This window comes from Aphelocoma coerulescens, chromosome 12, assembly GCF_041296385.1.
Source record: "Aphelocoma coerulescens isolate FSJ_1873_10779 chromosome 12, UR_Acoe_1.0, whole genome shotgun sequence".
NCBI lineage: Eukaryota > Metazoa > Chordata > Aves > Passeriformes > Corvidae > Aphelocoma > Aphelocoma coerulescens.
The window spans coordinates 8,444,855-8,471,924 of record NC_091026.1 but is presented as its reverse complement, the minus strand read 5'-3'; the positions used below and the strand labels follow the sequence as shown (position 1 = coordinate 8,471,924).

The 27,070-nt window shown below is 36.2% G+C and overlaps 1 protein-coding gene across 12 annotated transcripts in view; it reads left to right on the top strand.

The window, feature by feature from the left end:
• Positions 1 to 27,070, top strand: part of ERC2 (ELKS/RAB6-interacting/CAST family member 2) — a 419,948-nt gene that overhangs the window by 50,288 nt on the left and 342,590 nt on the right. For all 12 annotated transcript variants that reach the window (XR_011154642.1, XR_011154644.1, XR_011154643.1 and 9 more), the window contains one exon: positions 7,598 to 8,014. Coding sequence is in view for 9 of the 12 variants with exons in the window: in XM_069027749.1 (XP_068883850.1) it covers positions 7,598 to 8,014 (417 nt within the window). In the remaining 3 variants the exon portion in view is untranslated. The remainder of the gene's footprint in view (positions 1 to 7,597; positions 8,015 to 27,070) is intronic.

The window sequence follows — 27,070 nt, the reverse complement described above, 5'->3', positions numbered from 1 at the left end:
GTAATTTTACTTTGAGGGGACCTTGGCATTTTTTTCTTTAAAAATCCCTAAAACACCCCCACAAAACAAAAACATGCTCTTACCTTCTCCCAGCATTTAAGTAATCAATTTCCATGTTGATAACAAATACGTAAGCAATTTTGTGGAATGAAAACTAATTAAAAACCTGTAGTTTGGCGAGGGTGAGACAAATAATATTTTAATCATTTTTCAGTCACTTTAGTTACATGTTTGTGACTTGCTGATTTATTCTGGATATGGTTGTTTCTGTACTGGGCATTGAATACTTAATACTCCATTAATTATAAGAAAAGAGTAATATAATGCTCTTTGATAAAAAGCTTGACATTGGGCATCTCTATGCTGGGAAAAAAAATCTGCTTTGTGTGTGGACACTTGAACTTAGAGATCAGGGAGAAATTTTTTTTTTCATATTTCCTCCAATTTTTTTTTTTTTGGAGTAAAGCTGAAACAAAATTTCAGTCTGTTCTAAATACACAGTGCAATGTTTTGTTAGTGAACAACACTTACTCAGTTTTAAGAATTTTTTCCAAAATGTTTTGAGAGCTTTGTGTATGTCTGCAAATATCTTGTCTAAATAGAACATAGTTAAAACCTTTGATAATGTATTGTTACTTTCTGAAAGCTTGGGATTATTACTTTAGGGGTATATTTATTGTGTTAAAATTTTTGACAGCAAGGAAGGCAATCTCAAAAACAAAGCCTTCCAGAAAGTACCAGATAGTGCATTAGCAGAATTGAAAACTTACTGTTCCTTCTAGATAAAAGGCTGAGGAGATAACTGGAAGTGTAGTTCACGAGGAAAAGAGAGCTAGGAATGATGTGCTCTTGTGCTTTTTGTTTTTCTTTTCATCTTGTATCTATTTATTAACAGTGGGGCTTGTGGGTGGGATCGATGGGGAGTGGAATTGTCTTTCTTTGGACAAGGCCTTGAGTGTTTTCTCACTTTCCTAGACTTGTGCTGTGATGATGTGAAACTCAGATGATGTTTCTGTTCTGTGATTGCAGTTACTCCTGGCATTAGCTGTAGGAGAGCAATTCTGCTCATTTTTGGTAAACAATGGACAGCTGGAATACAAATCACAAGAATTGATTATTGATTAAGGCCATGTAGGAAATTTTGTGTGGGGAAGGTAAAGGTTTACCATCCCAAATGGTTTAAAAGCTTTCTTGGGGAACCTTAACTGCTTCAATTCTGAAAAAGGAGAAACTTTTTATGCAGGTAATAAAAGAGTATCAGAGGAGCTGGAGTTCATGAGGGGATGGAGGATTTCTCACATTTTATAGTTCCTTTTTCTGTTGAGAATAGTTTTTAAATATGAATGCCAAAGATTTACCTTTGAGTATCCAGGACTTCTAAACCATGCATTGTTCTTAGCTGGGTAGCTAATGTTGTAGACAGAATTACTGGGAAACAAGTAATAATCTGCTTTTCTTAAACTGACATTGATTTCTAGGCCTTGTTGAAATGCACTGTGTGTTTTTCTCTTGTTAAGCTGTAAGAAGTAATCTGGAAGCAGATTCTTCCACATGTGTTCATATTGGTCAAAATATTTGTTACTGATGATTTTTCAGTCAACTAAAATACTATTTAGTGATTCTGGCACTATTAGCAGTATTTAGTGATTCTGGCACTACTAGCAGTATTTTTCCAAAGGGAAGAGGTGAAAAAAAGGAGGCCAGTCTAGTAATAGCAGCATAATTGGACTGCTTAAAAATTGTCATGGTGTAAGGATCACCTAAATACAAACCCCTGCATTTTGCTATGATACTGATGACAAAGGTTTTAATAAAGCTCCTTTTTTTAATAACTAAAGAACTCGATTTTTTTTTTTCCCCAACACGTATCTTTGCAGATTATTCTTCTCAAGTCTTTGACTTTTTACATTTCTAGAAGCGTCTTCCTTTTGACCTTCTGGTTTTTATGATTACAGGCTACAAGATTTGGCTCATCAACATCTCTCAGCCCACAGCAAATAAGGGAATTGGGAAAGAAATATATTTACAGACTGTTCCTTAAGACGTAGGTGCAAAACTACTCTGGAATTTGCAGTACTAAAACTTTTCAGCCTGTAAGGGGATTCATTTTTGTTCAATGACCTCAAGTCTTTAGGCAATACTTGTTTTTTCACCAAAATATTTGTGTAAGATGACCCAGAGAAGCTGACTGAGTAGTAATGAAGTTTGGTACTTCAGATTAAATCTAATGTCTGTATTAAGAAATGGAGATTTCAATGTATATGAAAACATTCCTCATTTAACTTGCAAGGCCCAGGATGAGGGGCAAGTTTAGGGGAGTGATAGAGCAGCTTGGTGGGCACATGAGTAATAACAGAGGAGGAAGAGGAGGAAAGGTTAGATCAAGAAGCTGAAGGAGGGGGAGTTCCTTATTATGTTTGTCTTCTGGAGCAACTGTACTGAAACCCTGCTGGCCAGGAAATGGCTGGGTATGGCCCACTCGTGGGACATAGAGAGTAAAGCTTGTGTTTTCCTTTGCTTCTGTGCATGGCCTTTGCTTTTGTTTTATTAAACTGCCTTTACCTTGACCCACAAGGTTTATTTGATCTTATTCCCCTCCCACCCCCAGTCCTACTGAGGAGGGGAGTGATATGGTGGCTTGGTGGCCTCCAGCCAAGGTCAGCCCACCACGTTTGTTTTAAGAAATGCAGATTTAAGTGTATGTGACGAGATTCCTTATTTAACTTGCAAAGCATGGTTGTAAGGACAAGCACTATAGAATTTGACAAGACACCAAATTTAAAGGCATAAAGAAAGAAAAAGTAAGGAAAGTCAAACAAGAATTTCCCCTTTTCAAATACGTGGTTATATCAGCAAACAGCATTATGCAAAAGCTCTCTCACATCTAATGCTCAGAATTTTTAATGCTGAAGATTCATCGTGTGTGGTCAGAATCTCTTGTGATTCTTCACAAATTACATCTGTCTTCTCCTTCCAACTCTTTCTGTCAGTCCTGTCTTACTCAAGCAAAATTCTAGTCAGCTGATTTTCAGTGGTGTTTTTTGAGTGCCAGATTTATGAATTATTACAGGCAGATGAGGAAATGCATGAGAGAATCCATTTCTTAATTTATGGTAATGAAGAAAATATCTCCAATTCCCTTTCTTTTTTCCTTTACAGAGGAAAATTAGGATTTGCATGTTTTTCTTTAACAATACTTAGTTATAAATATTTGCAAGTCTAATGCTTATACTTATTTTAGCAGCACAACTAAAGTTAACATACAAATGGCTTTAGATGCAGTTCATAAGAAAGCTTTAACTAGTCTGTTTCCTTTCAATGATAGCCTCATACTGTGAAGAATTAAAATGGACCAGTGATAGATTATGGAATAAATAATTGATTTTAGAAAATGAGAGTATGGTTGACAGGATAATTTGCTGTTATCCGTGTGCAGGTGTATTGTTCAGGTATAGCTGTAGCTTCTGTAGAGTATAATTACACAAGAGGATTCTTTTATCATTAGATATTTGCCACTGCCAAGAGACTAGACTGTGTCAACTGATTCAGCCCTGTCAATTCTATTCACTGGGGTGGGAAAGAAACAGGAGAATCAGGAGCTAAAATCCAGTGGCCTGGGTTCTTGAACATGTTCTTGGCTTTCGGTGGCAGTGTGATGGTGCAAAGCGTGAGAGGCTGTGTGCTTCCATAGGTAGACAAAGAATTTTAGATCAGTGAGTCTCCTTGTGAATTTGTTCCCCTCCACTCTTCACCACGTCTGAGGCTTTGGGATGCTCTGAAAGTGCTTATGTGGCCAAAGCACACCATGGCAGGATAGTTCTCAGCGAGCAATTCTTTTGGGTGTAGTTAGTTGGCATAGACTAGAGGAACTTCCTTGTGTAGAACATGAATTGAAATCTGGGAAGAGCCATTAGTTAATTCTCCTTTTATAGTTTTGTTTCAATTTATGGGGGAATTCACAATTCCATGGATTGCTTCTTGCAGCTGGACTGCAGAGAAGGATTGAAAAAGTTCTGAAAGAACTAATATATTGTAAAGAAATTGGCATGGAGATATTTCTGGTCAAGTGGTCCATTTTTAATAGAAGTTATAAAAAATGTGATAGATCTTGCATTTTTTTTTTTTTTTAAATCCTGTAAAGTTCTGTGTCTGTAACGACAGCAGTGTGACAGATATTCACAGTACTCCTACATTCCTTCCCCTGCAGTTAATTATACAATTTCTTTCCACCCTCACAACATTTGTTCTTTCCTTTCCTTAGCTAGCTGCAGATACAAAAATCTGTGCCAGCACGAGTCTAAATCTGGTCCACCATGTTCTAAGTTTTGAAAGTGTACAAAAATGGATTCTTTTATGTCAAAGTAGCAGTAGTCTGCCACAGTTGAGGCTGTTAGTTTTAACATAATTACAGAGAAGCAGCCAGAACTACTGTCATGCTTTGTGCCAAACGTGGGTCATGGCAGAGCCTAAGGACAGCATGCACAGGCTGCTGGGGACAGAAAAGGAACTTGTCTCACTTACCTTAACCAGAATTGCTGTTTGAGTTCTGTTTTCTAATTAGTTTTGTGTTGATCCAACGATTTTGATTTTTAAAGCTTGCATTCAGAAGGTTTGTGTGTTAGCAATGTGTGTGTCAAGTTTGCTTTTATTTAAAACATTATAATATTTTTAGAATTAGTTTTCTTTTGCTCAGCTAGATTTTTATAGACATATTGACATTTGATATACAGAGATGACTTTACTCTGGAAAAACATTTATTTGTAAATAGGTTTTAGCATGAATTAATAAATATTGTCTGATTTAACATCAGGAGAATGTACCTTGAATCATTATTCAGATCAGGGAGAAAATGTTGACTATTTCTGCAGTACTGATAGTTGCTGAATATTGCTGTTGCTTAGTTGTAGCATAGCAGTAGAGAGAATGTTCTTGGTCAGGTGTGAGAAATAGGACAGTGATTGTGTGGGTGATTATGATTAGTTTTATTGTTAATACACTGCTTAAATAGTACCAGTGCAGTATCCAAATAACAACTCTATTACCTGTTACAATGGATTATAGTATAATCAGGACGTGGTCCTTCCTGTTAAGTCACAAGCTTCATTGAGACCCCCTTGCTGTCTAAAATTTTCAGAGAAGTCTTGGTGCAGCTTGGTCCACTTAGCCTCAGATTTTGGTCAACAGTCTCTGTGTAAAAAGTTCTAATTTAAACAGGTTCAGGTAGAAACATTCAGGGTAACAGTTTGGCCTTGCAGCATTCACAATGACAAAGCAACGAAGCACCTATGTAGGTACTTGAGGATTTGATTTCTGTATTTGACCAGATCGTAGCCCTTTTGCTCACCCGTCCAAGAGTGAGTGGTCCCCTTCTGTGACCTGGCTGTACTCTTTAGGTGTCCATGCTGGAGACAGGATCCACCTGGAAGCTGCCTGTGACTCCAGGAGACAGTTTGTGCAGCTGGCCCAGTCCTCAGCAGCGTTTTATACTACGCTGCAGGCTGATGTGCGCCAAAGTCAGTTGCAAACAGCTCAGCTCCCCTGTCTTTGGACTGTATTAATTACATGTGCATCCTGACAGTTCCACCTGCAATGTTCACCTGGTGTGTTTTATCTTAGGACAAACCATTCTGCTCTTCAGAGATGGTGGAAAGGGGACAGAGTGTGTAGGATACGTGCAAAGACCTATCTTCTGTCCCTGTCACAGTTGTGAAATAATTTTGGAATCCAGAAGGTGTAGTCTGTCTTGGGGTCACATACTTGGCACAGTAGTAGATTCAAATTGGGGAAGTTGCTGCATCTAGAGGAGTTTTAAGTTTATTGGAGTTTTTAAGCTTATACAGCTAATTAAAAAGATAATGAGGTTAAGAAAAGATGAGAATTGCCATTAAGTAAAAGTGGGACTCTAAATCAGCCTGTATTTGTAAGCTCTCAACTGAGTGTGTGCCTAATAAGATGCAAATACTAAGAGAATTAAGATCTGGACATATATTAAAATAGTGCTTATTTAATGATAGAACAGATTCAAAGTCTCTAACTGAATTCTACCACTGGCAGTAATTTTCTTCCCTTTGAAATAACTGATAAAAGACATGATTTCAAAAGGTTGGTTTCTTAAGGTTTTGAATTTTTCATGATTGCTAAAAACTGACAGATTTGCATGTATTTGTGTAAAACATGAAGGTAGTATCAAATGAAATGAAATTTTGTTGTTTGTTTGGTGTCTGTGTTGTTGTTTTGGGTTTTTTTTGGGTATAGTTTTGTTGTTGTTACCCTTGTTTTTAGAACATGAAGTTGCAAAACATCAATTAAACCAAAAAGATCTGATGACATGCATTTAGGCCCATTAATTCTTGCAATTAAACCTCTTCTGGTACAGACTGTGTGCCTATTCAGGAATCTGTATTTCTAAAAGCTCAGTATGCTGTGTAGGCAATGAATAGAGGGAAAAAATAAGAAGAAAAACAAATTGTCAGATAAAGATATAGTCTGAAATGGACATCATAAACCACAGTAATTTGGGCTAATTGTCTCTATTCCAGCCTTAACATGGGCAAAATATATTTTGATTTTGATCTGTGTTGAGTAAGGAGTGCAAGACATATGTCTGGAACAGAGATAGACCCCTGTACTCAGATGTAGTATAAATATTTTAGGACAAGTTAAAGTGTTCTGAAAAACCTAAAAGCATAAAAGAACAGTAATGTCCAATAGCAGTGTTGTACTTTACCATGGGACTGATTATTTCTAATATATTTTTCTTTGTCACATCTGTTGAGTAAAGTCTGTCCATAGGTTTATATGTTTGAGTACTGTGAATTTGTTGTTGGCTTTCTGTATAACTCAATAAAATTATTTTTTTCTGTTGAAGATACTTTTTGTTGAATTCAGTTCTTTCTGTTGAATCTCCTTTGCTTGCATCTGACCTTTATTTATGTTGATTTTGCTTCATTTTTTCATTTACCATGCTGTTCAGTTTTTGGATGCCAGAAGAACAAAGGTTTGTCCACTGTTTGCAGTAAATGTATTTTTTCAAAATTCAGTATTGCTTATTGTGGTTTTTTTTTGCTTTTTAGAGATACAGTAATCCTGTTTACTAAACTCGTTCATAGCTTTAGTTGCCAAAATGAAAAATTGAAACCAACCAGTCCCAACTCAGCCCCTCCCCAAAGTCCCGTTAATTATAGTGAGGGCTTTGATTGACTTGATAAACAGCAGTACTGTTGAGCATCATGAAGAGCAGATTTATCTTTAGTCTATGAAGTAATTTAGAAAACATGGAATACTGAGTCTTTGAGCTTTGTAGGTACACATTGATTGTTCTAATGGATGTGTCACTGCCTAGTGTTTGCATTTGTTGCTGTTAATTTTATCTGTAGCTGACATTATTTTGTGTATGTTGTCTTCTTTTTTTTTCTTCGAAGCACTTGAAAGATTTCATTAGATATTGTCACCTGCATTTGATATTTTATAAGGTCATTTGATATACTTTCATTACTAATTCTAATGACTTTTTGTAACAGCGTACAACAAAAGTTTAATCAAACACTAATTCTACATTCAGATCCTAAAGTATTTTTTTCTTTTTCTTTATTGCAGCATCTGCAATTGACAATCCAGGCACTTCAAGATGAGCTTAGAACCCAGAGAGACCTTAACCATCTTCTCCAGCAAGAGAGTGGGAACCGAGGGGCTGAGCATTTTACCATTGAGCTCACAGAGGAGAATTTTCGAAGACTTCAGGCAGAACATGACAGACAAGCTAAAGAGCTCTTCCTGTTGAGAAAAACTCTAGAAGAAATGGAGCTTAGGATTGAAACACAAAAGCAAACACTAAATGCCAGAGACGAATCAATAAAAAAGCTTCTAGAGATGTTGCAAAGTAAAGGTTTGCCTTCTAAAGGAATGGAAGATGACAATGAGAGAACTCGAAGGATGGCAGAGGCTGAATCTCAGGTTAATCATTTAGAAGTGATTTTAGATCAGAAGGAGAAGGAAAACATGCATCTTAGAGAGGTAATGAAAAACTCATTTATTTGTTTAAAATATATATTTTTGTTAAAAATAGTCATGGTACTTGTTGCAGTTTTAGAAATATAATTTAGAGTATTGAAGTGTTTTCTTTTTGTGTTCTAATCCTTTCATGAAAAGGATAGCATGCATTTGTTTTACATCTGTAATAAGTACACAGCAGGACTTTATGACATTTGAAAACAAATATAAGAAAATATGGAAGAGAAGTAAGTATATTTGGGCTTATCTCTGAGATGTTGCTTTGCAAAGTTTCTTTATCCTTTTATTTTGACAAAGTGATATCTGGCAAATGAAGACCTACTGAAGAGGGAAATGACACCTGCTGCTGCTCTAACTAAAGAGTCATGAGTGCATGCTACCTTTGTGTTGGATTTGTATGCCTCTGGTGTCTGAAAAAGAGTGCTTTAAAATCATTTACCTTCCATATAAACAAAGGCTTCTGCCTTGTGTGTATTTCTAATATATTTTCATGTGGGGATACTCCCAACTTTTTACATAAATATACCATAATGTCACTTCGAAATACTGTACTGATGGCTGTGCTCTACTTTGAGAGGCCTTAAATTTGATCCCAAGCCCACCTGCATCAGCTGCCCACATTGTGAATGCATTTTTGGGACTGGATTTGGGATGATTGGATTAGTACAATCGAAAGAAAATCTGGCCTAGTGTCAAGCCCATCTGCCCCTTTAGATCCCAGCAGTGTTCTCATATGACTCTGTCAGGCAAACAAGGCAGGGTGAGTCTTCCTCACAAAGACCCTGCTAAGGAGGGTGAAAATTGCAGAGAGGTCATGTACGAGCTTCACACAGCAAGGGAAGTCAGGAGAAACAGGTCTGTTTGCTTAGAAACTCAGCAGCAGCGTGGTCACTAAAAACACCAATTTGCCTGACAGATCAAAGCACAAATGAAATTAGTGCAAGAGCTTAAGAATTAGTGCTCGAGATTAAGAACAGTTATTTACATCTAGAGACTGTTGTAAAAATATTTTCTTTGCTATGGACAAATTATTTTATATTTATCTTATGGTCTTCTCTAACCTAGACTATGTATTGAGGACTCAGTAGTTTCTGCTGCCCATTTCACGCTTAGAAAGTGGAGAATTTCATAACCCTTCAGTAAAGTTTTCTTGTCAAAGGGTGGATCCTGAATCTCTTCACAGGCAGAATTTTAATTAAAACTGATGCAACACATTAATGGGTTCTGAAAGGAGTTGCATAAGGAGCTACTGGTACTGAATTTGTGATGAGGGAGGGCTGTGGAATAAGTTCTGTAAGCTAGCAGACAAGTTTTTGGATTTTTGTGAACCCTAATTTGGCTATATATTGGACACGAGGAAATTCAAAGAAAGTTTCTGATGAGAATGGTAATCAAGGATAGTGAGAAACAGAACTAAATTGAGCTTGAAAAGTAGATAAAATGGAAGCTTCTAAGTAAAGTCCTTTGACATCCAGTTTATTGATTAGTCTAAGGAATGCTGAAAGGAGATATTATTGCTACCTACAGACTGTGCATGTTTCTCCTGTATTTATACTGAATTAATTTGATGTTCCCCCTGGGTTATTCTTGGGGGCAGGGAAAAAAGTTGTTTCTCCCTCAGTTGATATGAGAATATAGAGGTTGTCTTTTGTCTGGAGTGCTGCAAGAATAGAATGCAAATAAAATGGGATTTACTGTTTATGACATACTGATATACCTTGGTAAGTGGTCAAGGTTTAAAATTTTACTAGATTTGTTGCCTGGAATCTGTCCCAGCCAGATTGGCAGGACCATCTAATGTTTTGGAGATTTTGGCTCACAATTTCCTTGTTTTTCTAAGAATTCAAGGCTTTGGGTGAAGTCTGTCCCTTCAGCTCTCTTTCTGTTGCATGGTATTTATAGTTTGTTTATTTATTTATTTTTTAAAATTTCTGCATATTTGAAGTTTGTTGTAGGGAGCTTGGAAGTATGATGTGTAAGCTGTAGAAACTCTTCAGAAACGAAATGTTTGAGTAGGTGCCTGTTTGTTTATCCAGGACTCTGGATTTTATTTTTCTGGTGGGCTCTTGGAAAATGTTCTGAGGTTGAAATTTTTTCTTTTGCTTTCTTGTTATGGAAAGTTGTCTGCATGCTTTGAAGTAACATCAGACATTATGTACAGTTAAAAGTATTACGTATTTGTTAAAAGTCCAAATAGATCAACCTTTGATCTTTGTGTGTAGCTTGGTTAAGTCCTTGTTCTGCAGTGCTCATTTGAATTTCTGTCTCTGCTTTTACTCTTCATCCTGCACAATACAGGTTCTCAATATGATAAACCAGAGGTTACTGTGTTGAATCTTCTGCAACAGCCTCCCCAGTGGACTATTTTTATTTTCTTAACTAGTGTTTGTAGGTTTTCATCCTAACTGTGTCAATCACCTGGCAGAGTTACTGCACATTCTTTTCCTCCTGAGAATGCTGTAAAAGTAGGCTAGGACTTGGATATATTTGTAATGAATTTCATTCGTGAGTTATTTAGAATTCACTCAAATTGTGTTAATCTTTCTATACCTTTAACAAAATATTTGTCATTTTAGAACATCATCTAAAATACTCTGCTTTCTTTATTTTTACAGGTTGGAGTATAGCTCAAGTGTTGAGTGTATTTCTGAGAAACTAGCATTGGGTCATGTGTAATGTTCTGTTTGATCAAATCCTGGATGGCTGTTTCTTCTTTTTAATTTGTTTGACTGTGTTATTTCTGCTGCTGCACTTGAAACTGTCTGCGCCAGGGGAGGTTCAGGAGGATTTTCCTCGTGGAAGGGGTTGTTAAATGCTGGAAGGGACAACTCAGGGAAGTGGCAGTGTCACCATCCCTGGAGGTGTTCAAGAAATGACTGGATGTGGCACTCATCTAATTGTCTAATTGTTACCACCATGGTCTAATTGATAAGATGGAGATGGTCAAAGATTTTGGACTTGATGATCTTTGGAGGTCTTTTCCAACCTTAATGATTTGGTGATTCTGTGAAACAAGTTAAGGATGATAAAGTTCTGTATAACATCATATGAAATTATTCCACAAATAGAGTTTGTGTGTGTCAGTTTACCTTTACAATGATAGATTCTGCTCTAGTTTCTAGCAGAAAGAGTGATGTCTATGGAAAAAAAGTTAACGTGGTGCAAATGAGGTTGAATATGGAAAAAAATAGCTGAAGACTTCTGATTTTATTCAGCCTCAACACTACATTATATTGTCTAGCTGGTAACTTTTTCAAAGTTCACTTAACTAGGTAGAGAGAAATAACATCTTGGTGTCTTTAAGACTTTACCTTGTCAATCACTAATTTTCTGCCAATTTCACACAAAAATGCACATTACCAGAAATAAATATCCTACTGTTGATTGGCTGAATATCCAAGAATCATGCAAAAATTTCTCCCCCATGACTACCCTTAGCAGAATTTCATAATTATAGCTGCATTCAAAGACCTGGAATTTCTCCAGGCTTCAGATGGTATTTCTTAGAGAAAGTACAGGCGAGAGTTATGGAAATGGCTAGTGTACTAGAGGCAGAGAAATAACTCCAAAAAATAAAGTAATAGGGTTTTTTTTCTTCGTTTTCATATTCTTAGTAGATACAGACTAACCATGGTGTGTTGACTTTGTGGCCCTCAAAGATTGTACCTTTCTGTGGTGCGCAGTCCACTGCATCTTTAAACTTGGTTTCACAGAAGCAAACTTGTGATGACAGTTTTGCTCAAGCTTTGTGTTTGAAGGTCATAGAAATGGCAAATGTGAGGCCCATTATAGAGCAGGAGGAGGAGAATAAAGCTGAAGTTGGAATCCTGCTCTTTTACAGGAATAGCAAAGAATGTCAGTGTCGGCAAGGTTCACTAAAATGTTGGGAAATCAGCTATGCAAAAAATGGCGTTAGATTTCTTTCCAGTATCAAGGAATTTAAAATGTAGGCAATAAGCTTTCACAGGAATAGCTGAATTCCCAGTTTAGAGATAGTTACAGCAAAGGTTTCCTTAGTTCCTGATTGACAAAGTAAGAGAGAACAAATAACAGCTCTGAGTAACAAACAGTGTGAACATGTGTTTCTGCTTCAGTTTTGGAGATGCAGCCTCTTAAGGGAATGTTGAGCTCTTTTTCATGCCTTCTAAGGATTTCTGCCCAGATTGCACTTGGTTTTTCATCACTGAATTAGACTGAATCCTATGCCTTTAACTAACTAAACTCACTTGATTATTTTTGTTAGTGTTTTTCAAAGGTAGCTGAAATTTATTGTTATTTTCTGAAAAAAAAAATTAATAGCTTTTGCTTTGATAAGGAAATTAATATATCCTGTAGGGAACAAAGTGGTCTTTCCAAGCAGACTTAAGAAAAGGGCCATTCTTGGTCTGTTAGTGGTTGAAAAATCTGTCTTGGAGCCGTAATGTCATACTATGGCATTCTTCATGTTCAGAATTAAGTATCATGAAGATCACTTAAATATACATTCCTGTCAGAAAACACAAGATGCCTGACTTAAAGTTCTTAAATTGGTTATCACATGTCTCTTTTAGAATTTTAAATAAACATTTGTTTCTCTATAACTTTGGGAGAACTGTGGGTAATATGGGGATTTTATCATGTGGAAATCTAGCACAGATGTTTGGTATTACTTTTTTTTAAACATAGTGACCACACATTATTTACCCTAAGTACCATTAAGTATTTTTTTATTATTGCTATTAAAAACTTGCCTAAGGCAAAGTCCCACTAAGTATCTAGTGAAGTCAAATGTTAAAATTCCAGCAAGTATTTTATTATATATACATACACGTATATTACACATGCCCTCTCTGTACAACATACAATTTCACTAAAACAAATTCTGAGATCATACAGGATTTTATATACACATTTTAACTCTTATCTTGCATGTATTCTTAAAATAATTTTGTTGCTCATGGTTTAAAGTTACAGCTTTTTTATATTTAGTAGAAAGAAGAACAACACATCTTTATTATAATTTAAAGTGTACTTCTAAACTTTCAAGGTTTTTTTTAAAAACTTTGCTCTATCTTTGAACTCAGCTTGGTCAAATAATGAAGGCTGCTGATAGGATTTGAACTGCCATCATGAATTAGTTATTGCATGTTTTTAAAGTTATTAATGGAGCAAAGTTCCTTCTTCCACTGTGAATAGAACAGATGCCTTGCAGACTTTCGGTGTTTACTGTAAATGTCTTACACTGGAGCCAGTAGTAATTTACTAAGGAAATGCTTTATCGACACCAAACGTTTCTTCCCTGAAGTTGGTTACACAGATTAACAGCCATTCTAGACTGAGCTTTTTAATTAGGTTCATTCGTACCTCTTTCTTTTTATTTCTTCTGGCTCCACTCAAAATATTCATCTTATCATTTTCTATAAAGACAATATCAAAATATCAATAATAATACGTGTTTTTAAGGTGACCCCTTAAGTATACAGGAGGACTCTGCAGTGCTGGCAGTCACTGGAGACATGAGAAAGTAGACAGAACCTGATTATGCTCTAGGGAACAGTTGTTACTTCTAACATAGCCCATTCAGATTTTGCTATGCCCTGTGATATACTTGCCAGGGTGCTTGGTTGCAATAGTTTTTATAAGTCCATGAAGGATTAGAAAGCTTTGTTCATTTAGAAGACAGGTTCCTTAAAAACAGGATTGACCTCCATGACACCACCACCAGTAGCTTGGAATCTCATGTATGAGAAAGCTGTCAGTTCGAAACTGTCACGTCTCATACTAGGAAATAAAGAAATTATTTTTGGAAGAGAGAAAAATCAGATTCATAAATAAGCTGGATTTCTGTACCTTTCCATGTGTGGATGTGGTAAGTATTGATCCTGCCAGAATTCCTGGGAAGTGCATCCTTTAGAAGGCAATCTGGGGACTGGCTTGAATTGCTGTAACTCAAGTATTGTTCCCAGATGTAAAATACTGTCTTTGCAAGGCTCTTTGCTCAGTTCACACATTTACCACTTTCTGGTTGCATGTCAAGATGTTAGAAACAAGCCACAATGAAATAGAGAAAAAGGATGAATTTTGGTTTCTTTCATATTCCCTGTTCTGTAAACCTGCTGCTACTCATTTCTGTGCCAATAACTTCATTATTCTATAATGTAATTAACTTTCTGTAGCTCCATCTTCCTGTTCTTTTCATATGAATGACTATAGCTTATGTAGGTGAATCATAGCTCTGACATGCTGATGTATCTTTGCAGAATCAGAACTGAATTTCCAGGGAAGGGGAGAGTTGGTTACCCTCGAATTCCAGTGTACACTTCTCTGATTTAGACCCTCTGTGTTAGTTGAGACTCCTTTTTCTTAGGAAACATTCAGCCTTTTAGCTGGACTAGAAATCTATGTATTGTCACACGAACTGGAGTTCCAGAAAACTGCAACAGGCCAATATCCTGCCAGAGTCTGTATCTGTGTGTGTGTATATATATGTATTGAACACATTTTTTCCTTTGCAAGGATGCAAAGCCTCAAAAGAAGAAAATGTGTTTTTTCATCTTAAAAAAACCCTCCTCCACCCCCCAGTCTGCTGAAATAGAACAGTTTTTCATTTGCTAGATTTTTTCCTTGTACAAGTCTTAAACTCTGTGTAAGAAAATGAGTTTTGCCTTGGTATGTGCTGGCTTATTTTAGTAATAAAAGTAGAAGTTTTATTGTAGGTAGTAGAACACAGCTAATAATGTAAACCCTTTCTAAAGTTTAACCTAAAACTCATCTTGGTGAAGGAAAAGTGTAATGTTAGATTAAACTATTTAACAGAATGATATTTCTGATTTAGTGAGTAGATGATCATATCCTAATTTTATAGATATAGTAATTGGCTTGTGAGGAAATCCTCATAATAGGAAAAATGTTGGTTGTTGACAGTTTGAGGCTGGTATTCCAACATGATTAAAAGGCTCTTAATTATGCACAAACACAAAATTTGATAATGGCTATAAATATCTTACATCTCACTATAAAGATTTAGCTAAAATATTGGTGAATAACCCCAATGTGCTCTGAAAGACATATCCTCTGAAAATGTGGATTTGTTTGAAAGCACTGAGGACAAAATTCTGTTTATGTTTGTAATTTTTTTTTTTTTTTTTTTTTTTTTTTGGAGTCAAATGAGGTCAGTGGGATTGACTGATTTAAGGGGAATAGGATTAGATTTGAGAGAATAAATGAATCCAGACTTGGTTACTGCTTAGCTGCACTATAGGAAAGAAATAGTTTGCTGTAGCTTTTCTGTAGGTAGAGCCAATGTCTTCACCTGCTTGGCTTATCTCCATTTATCAGCACGTCATCTCCTCCCTGAAACATAACCCTTTAGAAAACAAACAAAACAACTGAAATGTTTAGAGCCAATTATGTCTAATGAGTGTATTTAGAACAGTTACTGGTTCTGTGTGTTATTTATTGCCCTGCTTTTTACACAATTTATTTGCATATCTTCTTTCTAAATGCATACTTTGTGTTCTCTCCTAGCCACCTGTGACAATGGAAGATTTTGTACATAGTCCAAGTTCCACTGATATTACTAAAAAAAAGAAAAATGATGTAATAATTGACAGAGAAATACTTAGTCAGCTGATGGCTGTACTTGGTAATTGCAAGCAGGTTTTTGGTGTTTCACTGACTTGTGGGTACTGCATCCTCCATTAACAAAGCTCTTAAGCTGCCATTGCTCTGTGGTGCTGTCTCATTCCTAATTCACTTCAAACCAGTATTTCTTGGGAAAGACTTCCAAATGGGCCTAGTAAACAAGCATTTATTAAAGGGAATGAGCTTCACACACCTTTCTTGTTCAAACCTGCATGTGGAGAATGCATTATTTTCATTTGCTAATAGATAATGAACATCTAGTTAGATATTTTTTGTAGTCACACTGCTTTAATTGGCTTTGGCTCTTTCACGTTTCATTTCCCTGAATATAAATTTATTTACAAAAATACATCTTAGGTTTTAGATTTATAACAGTGAATATAAGCTAAAATATGTGGGTTTATTTACTTTAGCTCATTATTTGACTCAAAACTAAACATTGGAAAAAAATATTTCTCTAATACATGATCTTTAGAAGGAGAACTTTACGAATTTCTCAGTTCATGAGCTCCTTTCAGCAAGTTCCTGCAAATACAGAACTAATTAATATTTCTACTTTTTCATTTTCAGCTGAATTTTTTCAAGGTTTATTAACTAAATCAGTGGTCTTCAGATGCTGAGCAAGAACTAGTGCATTGATTACTAGGTATTTGAAAGTATGGGGGAAAAGATGGGGCCCTAAATAATTCCTAAAAATCAGCCGGTAGCTAACTTGAAGATTTGCATCCTTCATGTAGAGCATGAAGGCACTAGATGGCTCTCTTGAACGAAGATTGTGTTTCAGTCTTGTTTTCATGGACAATCTCACCCTATTTGTTATTTTTCATTGCTCATTTTACAATGGTAGAACTTGAAGTCAATGCAAAGACAATTCCACACAGATTTTATTTTAGTCTGTGATCTGCATGCAGTTTAGAACAGCTATGTCTAAGAACCAAAGCAAGGAGACTGAAAAGGATAGTGCAGCTCTCTACAGAAAATGAGGAATGCAGTCTGAAGGGATTAGTGGAATTTGGTCCCAATGTGTTAGTCAAGGTTTGTAATTTAATTTACAAAAGTGAAAGAGCAAAGTGAGGGGTCATTTTCCCCTTTGAATGGGTTGGAGTTTGACCATATCTGCTCTAAAACTGCAACTGCCAAAACACATCTGAAAGCACAGTGGGGGACCAGCAGCACTAATTTCAGATGTTAGCAAGTTTTTAGCAGTGCTGAGTTAAAACCACAGCCTCTCTCAGCTTGAGGTACCTGTGAGACACTGGGCACTCCCATGGCTCCAGCGTTCCTTGTTTCAATATCTGGGGGAAGAAGCTGCCATTCCAAAGAACAGTGGAGAAAGCACATTTTCTTCTACATCTTAAGAACCATAGGCAATGTCATTGCTGATGAATTTGTCTGTCCCTAAATGTGAGTAATTAAGCTTTTTGCTATCTGCTATTTCCTAAGTGACTGTGCAGGTGTCAGATAGATGAGAACACCCAATATACTATCTGCTCAATTGTTGTCTTTGCTGTCACCTATTAAACATCTCTTTTGATGAAGAGTTACAGTATCCTTGGGGAATTACCATGCTGATAATTCCCTAAGATGTACCATTCATTCTCCTTTTTTGTTTTTTAATTTTTATTTTTTTTATTTTTTTTTTACCCAAATGGAAGATGCCTGTGCAGGTTTCCATAGCTTGAACAACGCAGTGATAAACAAACTTGTGGTGGAGAATTTTTCTGATTTTGTAGTGCAGTTAACACATACATGCCACAAACAACTTTTTCCTCCTGTAGAGCTTTCTCACAAAGGAAGTAGAATCTATATTCTATTTAAAAATGTACCATTGTAGCATAGGAGGAAGGATTTTTATTGCAGATGCATTGTTATCCCAACAAAAATGTTGGTCTGTTTCAGAGCCTTGGTGGACCGAACACCTGCATGTTTCAGAGTCAGAACAATCAGTTTGTTCTCACTTGTTCCTGATCTGCCTGCAGAGAGTAATTTTCAGCTCTCAACTTGCAAATGGCATACTTTCACATAGGAGGACATGTGGCAGAGAAAAGATTTTCTTCTGATAACAAGTTTCAGAAACCATTATCAAAATAATGTTACCTTTCAGCCTCTCAACAGTATTGTGAGTGTTTACAGAGGTCTTGGCAGTGCTTATTCCCCATCTGCATCATTAAGGCACATCATGATTGGCCAGAAAAAGGAATTCTTACCAAGAGATTGGGAACAGACAAGCATAGGCCCCAGCAAAAAACGTTCATTTTAACACCAACTCAGATAATAGAATTTATCGAAACAATAGCAGGCTTCAGGATGGTAAGATAGAGCTTCTGGAAGGATTCCAAATCAGGGCTACTTCTATCATTTGTTTCCTCAGTGTCCTTCAGCAGGAGGGCTTTCTTGTCTCTGTTGCATGTATCTGAAAGCCCCATGCTACATGCAAAATTTTTCTTTAATTTATTAACCATTTTTTTCTGAATGGCTTGCTTTCCAGAAAAGTCTAAAAAAATACTGGTTTAAACATCGAGAAAACCAGAGTGGTTTTTGTGTCTGGTAGAAAAAATGGAGTTAGAAAGTTTCATAAAAACTTCCCTTTTATTTCTTTGGAAATGAATTATGAATACATTATTAGCAGGTTGAGTATTCCTAGTATATGACTTTGTGGTGGTTGAACTGCACAAGAATCTTTCAGTCAATTTTGTGGCACTTTAGCTCTAATGTCAAATGTATTTGAATATTTCCTATGATCCCTTCCTGCTAGAATCAAAGGCTGTATAACAGTGATGAACTCCATAAACAGGGAAAGGTGTAGGCTGTGCAATTAAAATGCCAAGCAGGGTTTGGAACTGGTATGTGCATCATGATGTGATACTTGTGAAATGCTTACCAGTTATTTACAAAATGCTGATAGTTTCAGCAGAAGCTCTCCTGGGAAGAGGAGCAAAAGAGCTGGCTTAACATATTTAGTTTGCCAGCTGTAGGAGTTATGCACTTTTTTTGGGATAGATATTTACTACAGGAAAGTAAAATCTAGGCAATTTGGAGCATGAAGGAATTTACAAAGAAAGCTCTTTTTGTCAGATTAAAAAAGGCTTTATACATGATCTGAATAATTGCATTTGCCATTATGACAGCTACATTTATTTGACTGCGTTCCCTCCAGGTCAAAGTTATGTATTGTAAACTTGGCAGTCATTAGTGTTTCTGGTCTTTCACTGGACTGTTGCAACTTGAGGTTGCAGTGACTCACACATTTATGAAAGACCTGCAAGAATTCTCTTTCCAGAAGAATGCCCTCCCCTTCTTTTTCAGAGCAGAGTTAAATATTGCAGATCTAATATGTTGAGGTTCTTTGTCTATCACCCCTTTTCCATTTCACTTTGAAGGAGGTATTCAATGAAAGCAGTATCAGCCAGTATCAGGGTGAAACAATTGAGACTTCTCTGTGGGACTTTTGGCCCACTTTGGTATTTAGTGTGTCAACATCAGGTGATTGTGATGAAGCCATACTCAAAATTTCTGCCCAAGACAAGTTTCAGAATTGCACATTTAATCAGGTTATATGCTAGCCTGTATTCCTTTTGAGACACACTGAAATAATGAAAAAACTATTTGGCACTTTTAGATATCAGAAATATTTTTATTTGAAGGTTTGGAGCTCTTCTTCCCCAAACTGTTAGTCCCGAGGACAGCTTAAAAATGTTACTGTCTCTCTGAATACTCCCTGAATTACTGTTAAGTATCTGTCTCTGAATATATTCAGAACTTTTCTTTCCTGAAGTGTTACATAGTGTTTGGGGTTCACTGAGAAAGAAACACAAGGACAAACAACTTGGAAAAAGTAAAGCTTACCAGCTTGTCTGTCCTCTGGATTTCTTTGAGATGTTTTGACCTTTTTGTATTCAACTTCACATCCCCCTCCACTCTCATCTGCACTTGGGGCACAAAGATAAGCAGCAGTCATGCCTTGTTCTTCATCTCTCATCCTGGGAGTGCAGCTCCAGTGCAGGTGCAGAATAAGTAGCAGCTGTTTCAACTCTGTTCCAGGTGTGTGAAGCACAGGAGTGACTTTGTGTGGCTGCCTGGCTCTCACACCTGCTTGGATGCACAGCTTGGACTTAAGTTATTCCCAACCTCCTCAGAAAGCCATTACTTGGGAATGAGAGCTGCATGTAGATAGATACAAACAGTGTACACAAAATCCATGTGAATGTGCAGACTATGAATCTCTCTTTTCCAAGTGAATTTCCTGGCTACAGGAATACAGTATTCTATGTAAGTAATATGCTATATATAGCATCTTTATAGAAAGTGATATTTGTGGTATTAATGGCTTTGTAAAAATGTTTTGGGAGATGATTTGTATTAGTTCTTTTGGAATAGCAGTACTATGTGAAATGTCTCATAAAAGAGATGGATTCTGAAGACAGCCAAATGCTCTTTTAAAGATATTTTAGACGAGTATTTTTTTTCTCCAATGTAAATTCAAACTTGAGTTCACTGCATCCATACATGTTCTCTAATAACTCTGAGAAAGTGATAATACTAATGCTTCTGCCATGAACGTTTCCAAATGCAAAAGTAACTTTTCTTTAGTGACACAATAAAATTTATATAAATGTCAGGAAGAAGAAAATAGTGGGGTTTTGAATGTAGGAATGTCATTCTCTGTAGGACACCTCGTTTGTTTTCAGAAATAAAATGGAACTGTCTGTATTTTGCACTAATTCTGTCTTTTGCATGCCTTCAGAGCTCTTAATGTCCAAACTGTACCTTCCAGCAGATTTGAAGCACTACACATCCTGATTCTTGGTGTAAAAATAAATTTAAAAATTGACACTTCCTGTGAGGGAGAGGCAATACATACACAGAGCATGTTGAAACTGTGGAGTCTCTAACAGAATGCTTGGCAGTTGTGGAGAGATACACTTCAGAAAATAGTTTTTGCCGTGCTTTCTTGAGTGAATAGCCCATCAAAAGCTTTCTGGGAAAAGGAAATATCTTTAAAAGTTTTCATTGTATTCTTAGCTGTGTTAAACCAGTTTATTAAGAGTGGATTTATGCACTCTGGTACCTGAACAAAGTAATTTGTATTGGGATTGTTCAATGTGATGACAGAACTGGAAGTCATTATTACATTGTTATTACACTTGTATTTCTCTTTGCTGGCAAGTTCCTGAAGGACATGAGGTTTTAGATGTTGTCACACTCAGAGACAGAGTCTTGCCTAACCTGGAAACAAGCAAGATAAAAAAGCAGGAAATGACCTGTAAAGAACAAAGTTCTTTGGGATTTTCAGGGACTGGTTGGAGATTTCTTGAAAAGCAACTGAGTTAATGATTGATTGTGGAGGAAGGAGTGAAAATAATGAGGTGTCATTAATTTTTCATAATTGTCAGCAATACAGGTGATAACTGGAAGCAATAGATTGCTTTGTCTTGAAAGCACATGTCAAAAGCTGTTTTAGATGTCATTGCACCATAACAGCTGAGCAAAAATATACTATGCTTCTATAAGAATCTGTTAATCTTGTGTAATTTAATGCACTGAGAAATCAAATCTAACTTACTTTTTTTTTCTCGGTTGGGGTTAAATGAGCAAGCAATTCTTTGACTTCTTAGTGAAAGAAAGTCTGTCTTGCTTTTAAGTGTTAAGATAAAATAGCACTGAATTAAAAGATGGTTTTAAACTGTATTTTTTTTCCAGTAGCACGTGGACTGTTACAATATGGGCTATGATTTATTTATTTATTTATTTTATTGGGCCATCTGTTCGTGAACTATTGCTTAATAGAAAGAAAACAGGAAAGGCAAAAATATCAGAAAGTAACTGAGAAAAGTCTTACACTGCAGCTTGCTGGGTGGTATGTGAAAAATACAAGTTTTTCACCGCCTTTTAGACTATGTGTTCGTTATCATAGCAGAAGAACAGCTTTGGAGCTAAGGAGTTAGTACTGAGGATATTTTGGGGGTTTATATTGTGTGGGTTTTTTTTCATCTCTGCTCTTTCTTTTTGATATAAACATACTAAAGACTTTCATAGTTTTGATCTTTAAGACATTGTGTTTAGAGATAAATGATGGTTTTACAGAGCTATTTCTATAGTCCATTAGGCTGTAGTATTACTCTTTCATAAGTCCTGTTACTACAATGCATTGTTTAGTTCGTGCACACCATGTTTAGTCAATAAACAAGCATCCAGAGCATGTGGAAAGTTCATTTTCTAGAGGTTTTGGAAAAATCTAATTATGTGAGATAATGTGTTACAGTAATGCAAAAGCTAAAGTATAAAATACGTTCACTTGTAACCTGAGCGGTGCCCAGACTGCTTTCTGTTAAATGTTTTCTGTTGAAAATTACTGGCATTAAAATCTCAGCAGGTTTTTTTTCTGATGAAGGAAAACTGTTTGAATGGTGCTGCTATTATGATTTTGCTTAAAGTCTTGACAAAATCTAATTTCATAACTTAGAATATTCAGGATGCTTTGTTTCCATGTAATGTTACCAGAGAAGCAGTCTGAGAAGTAGAAGTGAGATGTACCTGTTCCACATTTTGCTTGGCTCCTTTGAATAGGCTCTGCTGGTATTTTAGGGTATTTGGAACTTAATAGGATATGATCTTAATTTCTTTATGGTTGAGGGACACTGAGCAAAATTTGAGAAATAATTTTAGAAATTAAAGGCCGTATAAGATGTGTTCAGGGCCTGAACCTTTGAAGCCCTGTGAACTTTATATGTATTCATGTGAAAATACAGCATTTTTGCTTGGATAATGTGCAAAACTCCTACCATCTGCAAAAACGGAGGGGACAGCTCTCTTTGTGATGCCTCAATATACCATGAGATTTTTGGTCCTCAAACTACTAAAACGGTAAATACTTTTTCTGTAGCAGCTTGGGATTTTTCAGAATTAGCGGAAAGAAAACTCAGTAGCTTTCCAACAGTTTGACAGAAGCTCTGCATTCATGGCAATGTCGTGTTTTCCAGGTGGATATTTGAGGATGTCCAGCCCTAGTGAAGGTAGTTAGTACAAGTGTGCTGAGCTGAGCTGCTCGAGCATGGAAGGGCAGAACACGCTCTGTACATCCCCATTAAACTGAGTTCCAAGAGCAAGGCAAACAATGTTCTGTAATTCAGGTATATTTCGATTTTGAGCAAACACTTATTGTGTTTGTGTGTCTTAGTGCTGGCAGTATTAGAGGCACTTCTGAACATGTGCAGAAAATATAAAAGGGACACCTGCAGTTCCTTCCACTGTTGCAAAGAAGTTTTCATGTAAATGTTTTATTCTGAGTATCTGTACTTAAAAATTACAATTAAATCTCTGAGAGACTTACTTTTTAGATATCCCACCTTCTAGCCAGGAGAATATTCAGATCTTTTGGTTTAGGTTTGAGTTTCTCAGATTCTGAAGTCACACAGTGAGAGAACCCCAAGAGGTTATTTGTATAAGTTGTGTTACCTGGAAAATAATTTTCCTGCTCCCTCCAACTATTGCTGCTGTGTCTGAGTAGTTCTTGCTCTGTTCTTTAGGCCTCACCCTGAGGCAGGGTCTCTTCTCACTCAAGTTTGAAAGTTCTGGTCTACTGTCAACTAAATCCATATTTAATGACCTTATAGAGCTAATCTAATAATAGAAGTACAGAGTCTGCTTTTTCTTCATCTAGTATCTGCAGATAAAGTAAACTTTTACAGTTCAGATGGGTATGGGTAAATAATGATTAACAGCCAAATATGGATATAAACATCTGTATTTAGATGTTGGTAATTGAGCATAACCATGTTTAAGCACTGTGCCTGGAATATTTGGTGTGCAACTATTGGAGACCCCTATGACTATCAGGAAAATCCTACCTCATGAGTAAGGCTGGAGAGTGTTGAGTAATTTAAAGTAAAAATAATTTATATGAATTTTAATTATTGAAAGAAACCCCACCCCAACACAACAGTCAAACCCCTGAGAAATGCATAAGCAAAACAGCAATGTGTCAAACCTTATCTTTAATTCTAACTTCTAAAATATTGGTTATTGTGAATAAATAATTGCAAACTAATTGTTTACAACCAGATAAGCTGTGATAATTGAGTTGAATTTCCAGGAATTATTTTTGAAAGCTATTATAACAGAAAATTTGTAGAATTAATATTGCTTAAGAAGAGAGATAAAGATACTGAGATTCAGTTCCTCTTCCTAGAGGTAGGAAAGAGAATCAACAAGTGAAATTTTGAACCATATTCAGATCTGTTTCCTGAGCAAGAAAACCCTCATTAACTTGACCATTTCTCATTTTGTGAATCAGTCATTGATTAATTCAGAAGAACCCCATAAAATGGTACTTATTCTGTATATAGGGATTGTTCTGTATGCATACATCTGCAGATGGGGAGAACATCAGGGTGTAGCAGAAGAACTAAAGGGGGGCCCTCAGGGTGACCCATTCCTCCCGGTGAACCACAGAAGTCCTACCAGCCTTTCTGTGGTAAGTTTGCTCCAGTGAACAAATTATTTGTCAGTCACACTCGTATTTATGTTTGTGATCACAGAGCTAAGAATTTGTGCATGTATCTGGGAATATTTTTGTTTCCTAATTTTTCAATTAAATTTACTTTATCATTATATTTTAATTTCTTGGTTTACCTTTTGTTTTAAGGGGTTGGATAATGATACGAGTTACAAATCAATTTAGGGTTCTTTTTCCCTTTTCCTGTCTTGCAGGTTCTTAACACCTGATAGGAAATGCATTGCATAGGAGGAAGGTCAGAAAAAGAAATTGATGATCCCAAATTGAAAGACTAAATGGAGGCAGGTAATGATGCAGTTCCTTGCCTTGTAGTTCTGCCCATTTGATATGAGGCCTATAGAGTAGCTGCTTCTTAGAATGCTACATGATAGATAGTAATGAAGTAAAGTACAGAATCACAGTCATTTTACCTAATTGGTCTGTAAAATAAATTAAACCATCATTGTACCATTCTTTCCCTTAGATCACCCCTGTGATGAGATCACCCTGTGTACCACCGTTCTCCTCACAGAAAACATGAACAATAAGAGGATCAGAAGAAGCCTGTGAAGAGAAGGACTACAGTGCACTCATTTTTTTTCTATAAAAATATGTCCTTATGTTGTAAACTGTTCCAAAGAAAACACTGTCATCCAAATGCAATAAGACAAAGAGCTTACAATAAAAGTATATAAAACGTAGTTATTTTAAGTATGTTTTTCTTACAAGTGCAAAGAAACATTGGCTTTAGGTTTTTCATAGAATAATATGCTTCCAAAACTGTGTCTGCAGAGATATGGGGTGTGGAGGACTTGAGCAGTGAAAGAGAAGTGTAAATAAGAGATCTAACTTAGAATGATGCTTCATTGTTGTCATGTTTGCTACTAAATGAAAATGTTACATCCATTTCCTTTTTATTGCCTCTAAATGCAGTAAGATCTTCAGAGTATCTTTATTCATTGTTACACTTAACAGACTTGCACATTATTTAATCTGCAGTGACTTTGCTGCAGTGATGTCCCTGACTAGAGTTACACTTGTGCTGATGTAAATAAGGAAAGAGTTGAACCATTGGTTCAGAGAGACCTGCTGAGAGCCAAAGTTCAGCCTTGAAATCCAGCCTTCTGAGAAAAGGCACAGAGCAATATCCAAGTAGAAAATGAATAATGCATGTAAAGAAAGACTTTAGCAGGCTGAGGTACTGACTATGGACCTGTTCCTGAAGATATTGCTGTTAGGTAGGAGTTGATGCCAAGAATTTTTGACGTTTGTGGGATAAGTCCATCAATTGGCAGGGTATGTGAAGAAGTGATTTTGAAAATGGAGGCTGTGTGGTAAGACATAGGGGCCTAGAAAATCTGCCTGACTCTGTTGTGAGAGTCCATAGAGAGCTGTAAATAACCAGATAGTATTTAACCAAGAAGTAGTGCAGTAAGTAAACTATGAAATAAATTGTTTCTGTAATATGTCAACAGAGATACGTAGCTGGCAATTTTCCACCAGCTAACTTTTTATACTCTCTAGATTTCAGTTTTAACTTCATGCAGTTTCTCTCTTCTCTGTACAGTTAACCTACATCTTAGTTTTTAACCCTAAAACTATTTAGAACTCTTTCTTTTGAATTATCTTATGCCAAAATGTCTGTGTTTATAAGCTTTGTTATCTGATGTCAGTAGAGCTTGGGTAATGCTTATTATCAGCCTACTGTATATTTAAATTCAGGAAAATCTGCCAATTCATAGACTTGCTGGGTAACTTAGCAGATTTTTTTGTCTTTTAGTGACATTCTGTACTTGTTGAGAGCTTCTAAATGTAGCTTAACCAGCTAATTAAAACTATGGAACGTGTATGAATGGCATTTATACCTAGCGTGAAGATTTGGTGTGTTCAGTGAGTCCTGTGTGGTTAAACCAGTGACAGATTCAAGCTCCCTAGTGCTTTGCAGAAGGCCTAGATCAAATTCCTCACAGGGATGTTTGGGAAGGCATAGAAAATAACCTGCCACATTTGAAAGAATTGTTTGGACTGACCTTTTCTAAGTCTATAAAAACTTAAGAAAGAAAGATGAAATAAATGTGAAATCAAAAATTTCAGGTGGTATTGAGGTGAAGAGTTGTTGCTCTGTAGTGTGAAGGGAAAGTGGAAAGAAAAGAATAGTCAGTATGAGTTACTGAATCCCTAAAGAAAAGTGTCAGCATGAACAGATGCCTAACTCCTAACAGAAGTATCAGGAGAAAAGTGTAAGAATTGATGGATGGATAAAATACAAATATATTTAAGCAAGGGGTGATAGCTTATTGCAGCCTCAGTGCATAGAAAGTTTCTGTTAACTTGAGAAGCAGCGAGTTAACAGCATTAATATTTCTCTTCTAATAACTGGGCTTAAGACTAAATGATGAAATAAAATTATTTCATCTCCTAAAATACAGTGGTGTTTAAAGTAGAGACTTGGCAAAGAACTATTGAGTGAAATTTTGTAGTTTCCACTTATTTAACACTTTTTGCTCAGCTATTTCAGAGCTATACTATTAATGTCTGTGAGACGTTTTTTGAAATCTATTTGTAATTAAAAGTCAGGAAAAGGTTGGTTCTCCTTTGTTATGCATATCATAATCCATGTGTCAGCACACAGACTGAAGTTTTCTCTGTTTTCTATTCTTTTAGGTCATAAAATATTCTGAAAAGAATTCATTTGGTACACACCTACAAATTTTTTTTGTGCTAATTTTGTCAATAGTATATAGACTGTGAGGTGTTAATGCATTTATTAAGTGCTGAATGGTGATCAAAAATTTCTCAGATTAGCTTTTCTTTTTATGGCTAAGGATTCTTTAGCAACATACTGTGTTTTCCAAAGATAATTGCTCTTTTGAAGTGAAACTCTACAAATCAAATCTCCATAGTAACTCTGGATCTTCTGCCAACCTGTGCTGCTGCACATT